This window comes from Corvus cornix, chromosome 1, assembly GCF_000738735.6.
Source record: "Corvus cornix cornix isolate S_Up_H32 chromosome 1, ASM73873v5, whole genome shotgun sequence".
Taxonomy (NCBI): Eukaryota; Metazoa; Chordata; class Aves; order Passeriformes; family Corvidae; genus Corvus; species Corvus cornix.
Window position 1 is genome coordinate 89667590 of NC_046332.1, and position 13846 is coordinate 89681435.

The following is a 13846-nucleotide window of genomic DNA, read 5'->3' on the forward strand; positions in this document are numbered from 1 at the left end:
GAGAGATGAATACTGAAACAAACTAGCAAGAATTATTCAAGTTTAGTAAGTTTAAGAGCTTTCTTATAGGAATTATGCAATGTAGTTCGAATTCATTTCAGAACAGTAACGCTTATTGAGATCCAGCTTCCAAACAATCTTGCCTTAGCAGGAGCTGTAGACCTGCACCACCTGACCAATCCAGCAGTGCAGATGTGTTTGTTCTTGTAGTGTCAAGTGTCTAAAGAGCATTTTAGTGGACACAATTGTTTACCACACTTCTTCACTTTTGCTACAGACAACATTTTCCGAGAACAAGGGCCCATCTCCTTGGGATGAGTCACTTCCTGTGAAGCATCTGTGTTTTCAATCATTTGAAAAAATGCAGAGGCTGTGTATAAAGCAGCACAGAGTAAAGACTTTCTATTATCCCAGTGATAACTCCTATGCTGTCTTCAGAATAACCAGATTAAAACTTCAGTTAATTTGCAGGGTGGTTTTTTGTCACTACCTTTCTTCATATCTATTCTGTCCTCCATTCTTCTCCTACCTTAATAGACTTTTAAATTGCTTTGGGACCATATGCCACTGGTTCTCTTCATGCTACTTGATACTTCCCAATTCTGAGACATTAACTGAAGAAAAATTTCAGTTACAATTTTCAGGCCTAGTTCAGTAATCATTTACCAGCTGAGCCATACTGAAGCACAGTGTAAACTTCTGTTCAAAATATGAATTCACACCTCTTAAAACAAGTATTCTCATGCCATTAAAAAGACATGCCCATGAAAATTGATCTTTGGCAGCAGTGAGCCACTTGACAGCTGGCAGAATAAGTCTGAGCTCTAAAGAACAGAAGAGATTAAAAGATTATGTTATTCAATTTACAAAATCTCTTCCAAACAGAGGATAATGAGGCAAGGCGAGCTGAGTACAAGGACCTCCTTGGAATGAAAAAAAAAATAATAAAAAAAGGAAAAACAGAGAAAACAAAACAGAAGGTTGTAGATTTGTACAGAACTACAGTATAGACACTAAGCTTCTGGATCCCTTACAGCAGCTTTCAAATGATCAGACCTTTCCCCTTGACTAAGGGTTCTTTTTCACTACAATGATCAGCTTTTCAACCAGAGCACCTTACAGAAAATACTTTCTGGGTCATAATACATAATTCCTAATTTACTCTCTAGATCTTGATATTCTTATGACTCAGAAGTAAAATTTTATGTAAGGCAAAATGTACTGTCCAGTTTTAATGGCTTTCAGTTGTTATTCCATGATATAATCCCATTTCAAAACATGGGAGAAAACCTGTACTAAATACATACTAATCAGGAGTAAACTTAGGGCTTATTCTATTTGAAAGACTAATTCTTAGGCTTTTCTATTTTTATGATGTTCTAACACAAATAATTATAAACCCCATACTTTTTTAAAATGAAAAAGTTCTTTTTTAAGTAATTTTAAAAATCCTTATGGAAGTGAAAGGGTATGCATTCAAGTCAATGTCTCTCTACATCCCTCTGCATTCAATAGCTAGGGCTTCTGTGGCAGAATGATGCATTTTCTGTCTTCATCCAGCTTTCACCTAAGGATAACAATAAACATAACTACAATCAGAAACCACAACCTTTTTATAGTACAGGAATGCATTTGATGAAACTTGAGATGAGGCCAGAAATCAATTCCGTATTAAAAATTGCGCAGGCTACACAAGGATTACAAGTTACCCAAAACAAAGCTACACTGCTTTCAGCACCAAGAGATACAGAAATGTTTTGTATCATCTGCAAACTTGTTGAAAGTGTGCTCTTCCCTACCAGCCAGGTTGTTGAAATTATGTTAATATTGACCGCGCATTGGCCCCCTAGGGTACAAGACTAGTGACTGGTCTCCAGCTGCACTCTGACTCCACTCTGCACCGCTGACTATGAATCTTCCAGCCAAGCTTTCAATCCACCTCAACTGTTTCTCCAGCTCATTCTTCATCCATTTGTCTACAAAGGATGTCATGGCAGAGAGCATCAAAGCCTTGCTAACTTCACAGGATCACTGCTGTCCCCTCATTTGCCAAGACAGCATGTGATCACAGAAGATGCTCAGTCTGGTCAGGCCATTTCCCCTTTTTAAATCTACACGGATTACTTCAAATCACATTCTTGCCTTTTGTATATTTGGAAATAGCTTCCAGGATTTTCCCAAATCACCTTCCTGAGGATTAGGGTACAGCTGGCTGTAATTCCCTGGTTCCTCTCTCGATCACCTAAGGCAGGAGTGAAAACATTTGTTTTCTTCCAGTCCTGAGGAACATCCTCTGATCTTCACAACCTTTCAAATATAATAAAGATTGGCCTCACAATGACATTGACCATCATCCTCAAGCATTCATGGGAACATCCCATCAGGTCCCATGGATTTGTCTGTCCAGTTTATTTAAATGTTCCATAACCTGATCCTTCTCTGCCAAGGGCAGGTTTTTGTTGCTCCAGATTTTCCCACTGTTCCGAAGGGCTGATGATTCCTGAAAGAAGGTCATACCAGTAGACTGACGTAAAGAAGGCATTAAGCACCTCAGCCTTTTCCATGCCCTTTGGCATCAGGTCCTCCGCCCCACTTACCAGTGGGCTTCCATTAGACTTCCTGTGCTGCTTATATGCCTGAAGCTCTTTTTGTTGCCCTTCATGGTGCTCAGCAGAGCCAATGCCAGATGGACATTGGCCTCTGCCCTGGTTTTGGATAGAGTTCATTTTCTTCTTAGCAGCTGGTGTTTTGGATTCAGTATGAGAACAATGTCGATAACACACTAATGTTCAACAGAGCACACCCCTTCATCAGCTCCTCTGCCACCATCAATGCGCTCCAGAAAACTCGTGGACTGCTTGTCTTTGCTGTGCGGCCCCTTTAGCAGGTACTGGAGTGGTTCAAGTTTACCTTAAAAATCAGGGCCTGCAAACGTAGATCTCTTCCCGTTACCCAAAGGTCTCACCTACACCTTCTTCCTGATGAAGTGGTCCATTCCAGGCACTCACCACAATGTCAACTATGTTAGTTTGCTCTCTAACCCAAATCCATAAACTCTCATCTGCCTCCTCCTTTGTTCCAAGGCACCCCACCACATCTTCCTACTGCTCCCATGTAAAGGGTAACCCCCATTTCAGCTCTTAACACGTACCTGTGCTGATTTCCCAGAAAAAGTGAGAGTTTCCACTACCATGATGTTTTGTAAAGACTTCTTTCTCTGCATATGCCTGAAACAGAACTTCTTCAGCTCTGTTTACTGCTCATGAAGTCCCTAATCACACCATCTTGCACTGATTTGCTTGCCAACACAGTCTACCACCATCATGCCTAATCTAAATCCAACTCACCATGTTGCTCAGACAAGTCGGCAAAAACGCTTTTGCCTCACTTGACCTGGGGGATCCCATCTCTTCCTTAAAGAGGGATCCATAGTCCTAAAAGACAAACCCCATTACCACAAGTTGTACAATTGGTTGGTGATCTGCACAATCCACATACTCCTCCTCAAGATGTTCTTCCCTACCAGCTGGCTGGATGAGAAAACCCCCATCTCCAGTATGAGGGAATCTCCCACTACTATTACTTGCTAATTCCTCTGGTGCTCCTGTATTGTTCAGGCTCAGATGATTTGTTGGACAGAACTTCTGCTTTTCATCTGCTACTGTAAGCACTGAGCATATTATATAGATGTAGATCAGCAAGCAGAGAAGGAGAATTCTTCCAATTATGAGAAGTCATGAGTTTCCAGTGTCAGCCATCACAGAACAGCAGAGACAGCCTGTCCTTCCTCTCTGTACAGATGGAGGTTGAAGGCTCATGCCTGGGTCCTGGAGAAGACTCAATTTCCTTTTTGCCATCGCTGGTGTCATGTATTCTGCTGACTTCCTACTGCATCTCGTTTACTTGGCAACAGAAGTCCTCAATCAAGTACACATCTCCCATGGGCAAGGACAACATTTTTCCTTGGTCCAGTCTCAGGAAGAGGTAGGAGGCGCTCTGTTCAGCTCAAGGTGTGAGGAGCTGCACCCTCCATTGGGAGCTCAGCCTGAGCCAACACCTCTGACCTTTTGGGGCAGTTGCTCCAGCTGGTGCTGGGAAGCATATCCTGTGCCAATATCAAGACATGTCTGCTGTAATTTTAAACACTTAAAGCCTCTCTAGAGCACGAAATCTTATTAAAAACATGCAACAAGAGCTTCACCAACTCGAAAACTGAATTTTGGTATGCAGTTTCATACATATCAGATAGAATTGATTTTCAATTGTAAATTAACTAATTACTGGACAGAATGAAGAAGCACCAAAAATGAAGCTCCTCCTCCTTTTGGAAGAACAAGCTAAATACTAACTGCAAGTAAAGACAACAACGTACCAAATGGCTAAGGATTTGCTATGAACAATTCTAACAATCAGTTTAAAATCCAGAGTCCAGAGAAAGAAAAAGGTTACATACACAATAAACTCAGAGAAGTTTTACTTTATCATTTTGAGCACTTGCTTTTTGCCAATCTAAATTCCAGTCTTAATTCAAAAGCAAATTAATATAAATAAATGTCACTTCAAACACTCTAAAGCCAAATATATTAATGCAGAATATATCCACCTCTGTAAAAGAGGCTGAACTTAGCATAGATGCTCTACCAAGTGCCAAACCAGCATGCCCTAATCAATGAGGCATATGAAAGCAAATCAAAATCAGAACTGAAGATTTACATCAAGCCTTTTCAAGTCCATTCACTTTACAGCAGAGGCCCACCTGAGATATCAAGATGCACAACGCTTATCTATTATAAAGGTGCCCAACCATGTTCATAACTTCAAAGAGACAAGTGTTAAAGACACTAGGAATTCTACCAAGGAGGAACAGTAAGATGGATAATACTTAGTCAAAACATCAGTGGGAAGGCAATAGAGAACAGGAGACAAAAAAAGATTAATTAAGCAAGGAAAAACTATACTATTGACAGCAAACACCCTATAAGGTCTCTGAGGCAGTACAAGAAAGAGTTTGCCTGTATCATGAAGAAAAGAGTAGTTTATAGCATGTTTACAGCAGCAGAAGTGCACTTGCTTAAGATCTCCCGTACCAGACATTCTAACCCCAGGACGTTCTACTTACACAAGGATGTTGGACTTTTTAAGTAACCTTTTTTTCATGTATCTCTGTTACAGGACACCAGACAAAAGCAAAAGTCAGACTAAATAAAATTCTGATTTCTAGCTAAATACAATTATGCTTTTGAAATTATATTCTTAAAGGAAAAAAAAAAAGGAAAGAAAAGAGAAATTACTTAAACAGAATTGGTTTGACATATCTAAACAATTTTTAAAAATGAAAATAAGAATGGAATCTTCTTATAAAATCAGCTAATTCACAAATTTTAACTTCCCTAGCACTGCTAAAAAGTTGATGTCCACAAATACACGTCCACATTTAAAACAACTAAGAGCTTTAATAGGACATGGACAGCCAAAATGACTTAGAAAAGTTCTGTATGCAAAAAAAAAAAAAAAAACCCAAGTTCATCTTGGAACATCTTTAACTCACATAAACTCAAATTCTACTGAGAGTCTACTTCTTTAAAGAAAAGCTGGTGAGTTGATGTACATCTTGCATTCTGGTCACAAAGCAAAACTTCAATATAAGCAACTGATTTTCTTTGAAATTTATATTGGACACTTGATTCTCTTTGGAATTTATATTAAAAAGCCAGAACCCAAATTAAGAACCTAAATAGCTGTGAACTTTGTGTCATGCTATTCCTAATGTTTCAGGGAAAATACATAAACCACACCTCCTGAAAGGAGAGTCATATGGCAAACAGCATGAAAGCCTTCTGCCTGTGGTCTGTCAGCTCTGGGATACTGCAGCTTTTCCAAAAAAAGCTCAAGATTACCGACCTCACAGCATATTGTTGATTTAGACAGATTACAGTAGTCCTTACAGTCATCTCTTAGACAAGAGCATGATTTCACATGATCTAATTTTAGTTTTGCAATACTTAAACTATCTGTAACACAGAGCTGAGAAATACTATTAAAAAACTAAGCAAATGGGAGCATTAAAACTAGTAGTATCTAATAACATCTACAGTTAGGACAGCATTTACTATTATAGGAGTTAGGATGCAACTTGCTTCCACTAAAATTTCTTACTAACACTGTAGTACAACATACCTACTTGTGAATCTGTTAAAAGCTATAAAATACACTTCATATTGATGCCTTTTCCTGGTCTTAAAATCAAGAGTCAAACACATTTAGAAGGGGAAAAGGGATTTTACCTTGGTATTTATTTTAGGACCCTTAGGTGCACTACGTCCAGGTTGAATGCACCCCAATGCACACTGCAATGCCCACACCCACAACAGATCTGCTACAATATTATAGGTCTTATTAATCAGCATATCTATCAAAGATTCCCCAATGAGAGGCTCGAGTGAGCCCCCCTCTCCAAGGAACCTTCCCCTGGATGGTTCTATCTTAGTTTACAGAATATGTTCTGGAGAGGACCTTGGGGTCTGGGGCACACTGATCCCTAACTACGAAGCTTCTAAAATGTTTAGTTTCTCAGCTTGACAAGTAAGTCCAAGAATGCAGGCAAAAAGCACTAAGAATACAAAAGTCATAAAAAGGTATAAAAGAAAAGGCAAAAAATCATCATGGCATCAATATGAGCTCCTCTGAATAGCAACTGAGGAAAAAATTAACTCATCTACACTAATGTAACAATTTTGTAGCAACATGGGACTCCACATACCAAGACCCACTAGTCACTACAGACTGTGTATCAATCTCTGAAGTTTCACTTGGTACCCAACAGTTTTTTTACTAAGGGCTGCAAGATACAATGAAATGAAGCTTTCTACACACATGATGAAAATAAAAATAATCATAGATTTTTGTGCATTAAAAAAACACTTAGTGTGGTTTTTTTATAGTTATAATAGTATTATAGAGTTATAATAGTACTAAGTACCATCTCCCTTTTTATCTCAACATTCCAATATAGACCTGTGAAGGAAAGCATCATTACTATGCATAACACTTAATTAGTAAATCTTTGCTTCAGAAATTCAGAGAAATTAAGAGAAGTTAAAAAAAAAAAAAAAAGCAAAAAAATTAAAATCCTTAGTCTCACCTAGGCCTCCGGGGCCAGCCAACAGAAACTCTTGTCTGCCTATCCTTTTCACAATTGGCCGTTTCTCGTCACTGCAATATGGAAATAGGTCCTGGGAGACACCAGTATTATAATTCAAAATTATATATTGTGTAGTAAGGGCAAGGCATAAGTAGTAACCATCTACAGCCACAGCACAGGGTTGTTCTGGAGTAAACACTTCCTTCACTATCTGGACTCTGTCTTCAAACACCATGAACATTTGAATGGTCCGACGTTTGACCGAGATAATGCAAACTTCAACGCAGAAAGGATCCCCACTCACAGGGTTCTCATTCAGTGTGAACGTCACAGCTCCTTTGATCCTAGCACCAGTGGGGACAGGTTCCAAGTTGATCATGTTCACTAGTGTTATCGTGTTGTCACAAAGCACAAGCAGTCTGGTGAGGGCAGAGGCTGCTTTCAACTCGCTCACAGGCTTCTTCAAGCCCAGGTATTTGTGTAGTTGCTTGGTGGCAGCAAAAGTTATTTTTCCAGCTGTCGATACCTTTTCATCCAACAGAAAGTGATAGATAAAGCAGTCATTGGTTCCAATATAGAGGTTCTTCCCACAACACTCAATGCACTCGATGTTGATGTAATTTTTGTCTCCCATTAACATCTCCCGCTCAATAGCAGAAACGAGCTTGAAAGCTTTAACGCTCATTGTGTCTTCTGGGTGATCTAATTAAAGAGAAAAAAAAACTACTGTTTACCTCTGCACTTAGAATCAAGTATCAGAGGTAGCAATTTAACATTCACCAATACAAAAACTTTAACAAGTGCATTTTTTAATAGCCTATACTCTATTTCCAACCCAACTACACAAGCCGGTGCAAGCACATTAATAACCACAGAAATTAATCAAATGGTATGCTTCCACTTCTAACCTATTCTGAAACAGATTCACAACAGCACCCAGCTATTCTGAAGTGATGCTTTCTCCACAAGTAACCAGCATGTTATTGGCTCTCTCAGACACTCTGGTACTACAAGGGGTTATTGCCAGTACTTAGTCACTTATAAACCTGTCATGCACAGGTTTCTATCACCTATACACAAAAACAGACAAGCTTCAGGTCTTAGATTTCCTAGGAGGCTGCAAGGCATTTAGCGCTATTAGTTAACATCTCATGCTGCTTTACACTCCATTGTAGGCCTATTAATACACAGTCTTTTCACAAAATATCGCAGGTGTATTCCATTTTAGCATATATTTTACATTCCTTACTCTCCAGCAATCAGAAATACATACTTTCCAAGCCAATTAAATAATAACTTATACAAGGTATCATCCAACTCATAGTAAAAGTTGTTGGCTTCGGTTGTAGCTTGTTTGGGGTTTTTTTTAAATATCTGCAGAGTGCACAGCCCATAAAGCATTCATTAAGCTCAAGATGCAGTATCACAGAAATTTAGAGTGTTTCTGTTCTCCACTATCACAGTCATTCCAAAAGTCTGTCTTTAAGTGCTAAGCAGCACATCTAATATTTATTCTACAAACTATACCTACCCTTCTGCAATCAAGCACCATCAAGGGAGAGATGCAATTTATGAAGCAGATAATAGTGTTTTAAAAACAGTCCATGCAATGTTACTATACTCCAGATATATATAACTTCTGTTATAAGAAACCAGCAGACAACTGTGCTCAACACTCTAAAGAAGAGCAGATGAGAAAATGCTGACCTTGTAACAGTCACTTAGCCAACACAGGGGAAGACACAACACCAAACATCTGGAACATACACAACTACTTCTAGTTCACAGTACAATGGTGATATAAAACATCAAAAGAAATCTCTGTGGACCAACAGAGAAACCAACATCAACAAAATACTCCTGTGAACAAAACTGAAACTAAACACAGTCAAAACAAATTTAGTTTCCAATTATTACGTCTAACAAAATTTGTTTTTGCAAGAGAACACTAAAAACCATGGTAAAAAAAGTTCATAATCGAGTGAGAAAAGGTAAGGTACACAACTTGCAGGTAGCCATGAAACAAAATTATATAAAACTAAGATTATGGCTAGAAGCAAACCATATTACCAAGATACAGCATTAATGCCAAATACTTCCGAGTTAGTTTTTTGGGTTTTTTTCAGAAATCAAAAAGATTTTAGTTTGGGCTTCCAGGACATTTTCAAGTTCCATCCTTACCTGGAGTGTGAATTACTGTTATGACCTTCAACAAAAAAACTGCAACCAAACAAACCCAGGAAGCACTAGAGAAATAGCCAAAGGTAAAATGATAACACAAGTCTGGCAACACAGCCATGTATCCTCCAACATGATCAAAAGAAAAACAGCATTCTAAGTTAGAGAGATCTATCCAAATGTTGACTGCCAAAACAACCCCAACAGTTCTTAAGAGGCCATGTGTAGCCTGAAGTGATACACTACTGTCTGCAGAGGTCAGGCAGCTTTCATACCTGAAGTTGCCAAGGACTTAATTAATGTTCCTGAAGCCCAAAGTAAGAATATTAATGTATGCCACTGAGAGAAATGCAGAATTTGGCTCCTGACCAAGATGTGTTAAAAAGTCCACACAAATTTCCTACATGAAAGTAGATGAAAAGTAAAAGTATGAAAGAACTCTTAACAGATACATGACTCCTGAACAGAAAAAACAAAAAAATCCATACTGCTACATAAGTCTGGCAACAAAGAAATAAATACATCCATTCTAGGAAAAAAAAAAAAAAAAGCCATGAGAAAAAGCTTTTAGGAACAAACAATGCCAGCACTCATGACCTGGCTGTAACTTTTTTTTTAGCATTTATCTTGTTCTTATTTATGAAACCTTAGGGGCCTGTGAGCACTGTAAAGGAACAGGTTCTGCAGAACATGCTGTTCCTTTGAAGTGGAAGAGGCCACCCCATAGTTACAGATAGCACTTTTTATAGTACATTTGTATGTTCAGAATTCCGGAAAACAACACAATGGGAATGTTTTGCTGTCAAAGAAAAATAAAGCAATAATCAAGTAAATTATCAGTCTAGTAGACACTGATCTGTAAGCGCAATAACAACCCCACACGCACTCATTTCCTGCAAGAAGTGGGAAGCAGCTCTCCCCCGCTCCAGTTAAGCAATAACCTTGCATTACACTGTGCTGGCCCCTGCCTTGGAGAGCAACACCCTGCCTCCCTCACCCTGCACGCACTCCTACACCCTGTGCGGGCTCTAATTAACCCGTGGACACGATTCTCCCGAGCCGAGGAGCCCCCGGGAGGACAGGGATGCGCTGCCCGTCCCCTCACACACACCGCGCGCAACCAGGCCCGCCACCGGCCGGCCCCGCCGCGCCCGCCTCCACCCGACCCGACACGGAGCCTCTCCCGCCGCCCGCCCTCCCGCAGCACCTGCCGCGCACAGCGGGAGCCGGGCCCGCCGCTCCGAGGCCTCGCGGTGCGGTGGCGGCGGCCGGGGCCGCCTCGGGGCGCGCTGGGATCCGCCGGCGGCGGGCGGGGGGGAAGCGCCGCTTCCGGTGCGGAGCCGGCCCCGCCCCGAGCCCGCGTCACCGGGACGGGGAGCGGGGGAGGCCGCGTCCGGTCACGTGCGGGAGAGGCCGCCCTCACCGGCCGGGAAGCGCCCGAAGTGCTCCTCAGGCAGCTCTACGACCTCGCATCCAAGAGAAGAGACTAATATAGATATATAATATATTTATAATAGAGACATAAGAGAGTCCAAAGCCTTGGGATTGTTGGACTTAATAACAGCGATAGTCTAAGTCTCAGATCTATTGTAAAAGATTTACAATAATGCTATTTGTATATAGTATATAAGTGTCATATATTATAAGAGATTCATACCATTCCTATTATTTATATATATATATATAACTCTCAAGTATTATATGTTAAAAAGATAAATTACTTGTCGGTAGAATTGCTTGTTAAAGTTTAGAGCTTGACATGCCTCAGTGACCTAGGAGGAGGTTAACAAAGCTTAGAGAGAAGGGTGAGCTACTGATACAAAGAATGCAGACTTTATGTGCCACAAATATATTTGGCAGAATTCCCAAGATAAGGAAGAAACTAACAAAGCCTGCTTAACAACTCCGCTGAAATCAGCTCCGACTGGGTAAAAGGTAATTCCAGCAAGGGGGAGAGCTATGATCACTGACTCACGGCCACTGGCCCAAGAAATTCACTGGCTCAAGCAAAGAGAACCACTGAGCGTGCAGGCTAATTAGCCTGAGAAGTGAGGGGATCATTAACCAATAGAAGACTAATTAATAAAAGAACTATGTAATTTGTAGCCAGTGAACATTAATGCCTTTGTTTGCTAAAGTATATAAATAATGAGAAGCTTTGATGGTCGTCATGCTGGCTTTGTGGATTTGCTACCCAGCACGCCTTTCTGCACAGAACTCTAAATAATTCAAATATCTCAGTTCTCTGTGTGTATTGGCCTCTTGCACACTGGGTGAAAGAAGCTATTTTGGGAAAACACATACAGCTGCTGAACACATACAGCTAAAGAGGAATGTATTGGAATGATGTAAAGCATTCTTTTTCTGATTTTAATATCTCAAAAAGAAAAATAATGGGAAATGGTACCTGGTATCATTTATTTAAAATTACCCTATTGCAGTTACAAAAAAATACCCAAAAAATCTCTGCTATGAAATGCAATAGGATCACTCAACAAATCTATGAAAATAATATTGCTTATTAAAATTCTATTATTTTTACAGCGATTGGAAAAGAAACATTACATTTTTATCAGACTGTTTACGTTTCATCCCTATCAGAACTTTATTGTGAGAGGACATTCTTTGGTTAACCAAAGAGGAAGTATAATTTTGGGTACAAATGCCTACAAAGTAAATAGTAACATAAGAAAATCACAGGGTAAAAATCTTGATCAGCACAACTAATTTGGTTAGCAAGGATATGTTTCTGTGAGGACAGAACTTATGAAGTACTTTAGGAAGAGGGAGATGATCCATGTAATTTAGAAGAAAGTAATTTCATTCATTGAAATAAGCGCCAAAATATAGGCTGAACGCTCACCCTAGAAGCTATATTCATTTACAAGATTACTTGAGTTCAGTTGATTTTGTGACATAATTGGCTGAAGTGAGAAATGAACGAGAAGATGAAAATAGAACTAGTCTGTAGTTGTGTGCCTACTAGGCACAGAACTATAAAGTTAGGGCTTTGGGCAGTTGGCAGCGCCAGCACCCAGCCTGTGCTTCCCCTTGGATGCAGCTTCCCTGAAGAGGAAAAGCACAAGGGAACAAAGTGTATATACTGCCAGAAGACACTTTTGAGGAAGCCATATGACATAATGTTACTACTTACTTGTACACTTAAATGATTTTTAAATATTGAAAATTTGAAATTATGCCCTTTGAAGTGCTGCATCTATGTAGCTATAATGTGACTTGCATAGTCATATATCTGCAACTCCTTCCACGTGGATGTACTTTTATTGTGTTACATTGTTGCCTGTGCCTTGTAATTCTGTAAAATGCGTCAAGTACTTCAAATTATCTTGTAATTTTATGTTGTAACAACTACATGGTTATTTACTCATGTAACCATTTGTAATTCCCTATTCTTCTTTTGAACATGTGAGCAGGTGACAAACTCCAATGGGCAGGCAGTTATTGTACTTTCGAGTTACAAAGCAACTTTTGTTACTGCATATCAAGTGGCGTTAACCAGTGGGTGTCGCAGCTATGGGCAGGACGGAGATCCTGTTTAATTCCGTAGCAAAGTGCCGGCATGCAGCAGCACAAAGGCTTCATACTCTTGTATGCTGATAGAGTGACAATAAAATAGATGTTCTCCCAGTTCAATGCTATCACCTGGGGGTTGACCTCATCTTATCAGCAACACCTAACTCCCTCAAGGGCAGAGAAGCCTTGCAGAGAAACCCAGACAAATTAGAGAGCTGTGCAATCACCAGCTGTATGAAGTTTAACAAGGGCAAGTGCTGGATTCTGCACCTAGGATGGGATAACCCTGGATGTACAGACTGGGGAACAAGAGGCTGGAGAGCAGTGCCATGGAAAGGGACCTGGGGGTCCTGGTGGATGACAAGATGAACATGAGTCAGCAGTGCCCTGGCAGCCAGGAGGGCCAAGCGTGTCCTGGGGGGCATCAGGCACAGCATCGCCAGCCGGGCAAGGGAGGGGATTGTCCCGCTCTGCTCTGCACTGGGGCAGCCTCACCTCGAGTGCTGTGTGCAGCTTTGGGTGCCACAATACAAAAAAGACATTAAGCTACTGGAAAGCATCCAAAGTAGGGCCACGAGGGTGGTGAACGGTTTTGAGGGGAAGCCGTGTGAGGAGAACCTGAGTTCACTTGGTCTGTTCAGCCTGGAGGAGACTGAGGGGAGACCTAATCGCAGTCTACAGCTCCTCATGGGGGGCAGCGCAGGGGCAGGCACTGATCTCTTCTCTGTGGAGACCAGTGACAGGACCCAAGAGAATGGCCTGAAACAGTGTCAGGGGAGGCTTAGGTTGGATATTAGAAGAACGTTCTTCACTAAAGGATGGTCAGGCACTGGAACAGCCTCCCCAGGAAAGTGGTCACAGCACCAAGCCTGGCAGATTTCAAGAGGCATTTGGAAAACGCTCTCAGACATATGGTGTACTACTTGGGGCTGTCCTGTGTAGGGCCAGGAGCTGGACTTCGATGATCCTTGCAGGTCCCTTCCAACTCAGGAT

General features: G+C 40.7%; 1 protein-coding gene across 1 annotated transcript in view; it reads right to left on the bottom strand.

Moving 5' to 3' along the window:
• Window positions 1-10610, bottom strand: part of TGFBRAP1 (transforming growth factor beta receptor associated protein 1) — a 33548-nt gene extending 22938 nt beyond the window's left edge. Inside the window, exons 1-2 of the mRNA XM_039549186.1 lie at window positions 10527-10610; window positions 7142-7843 (exon numbers count right to left, since the gene is read on the bottom strand). Coding sequence (XP_039405120.1) covers window positions 7142-7826 — 685 coding nt within the window. The 5' untranslated portion in view covers window positions 7827-7843; window positions 10527-10610. The remainder of the gene's footprint in view (window positions 1-7141; window positions 7844-10526) is intronic.
• Between the last annotated feature and the right edge of the window lie 3236 nt (window positions 10611-13846).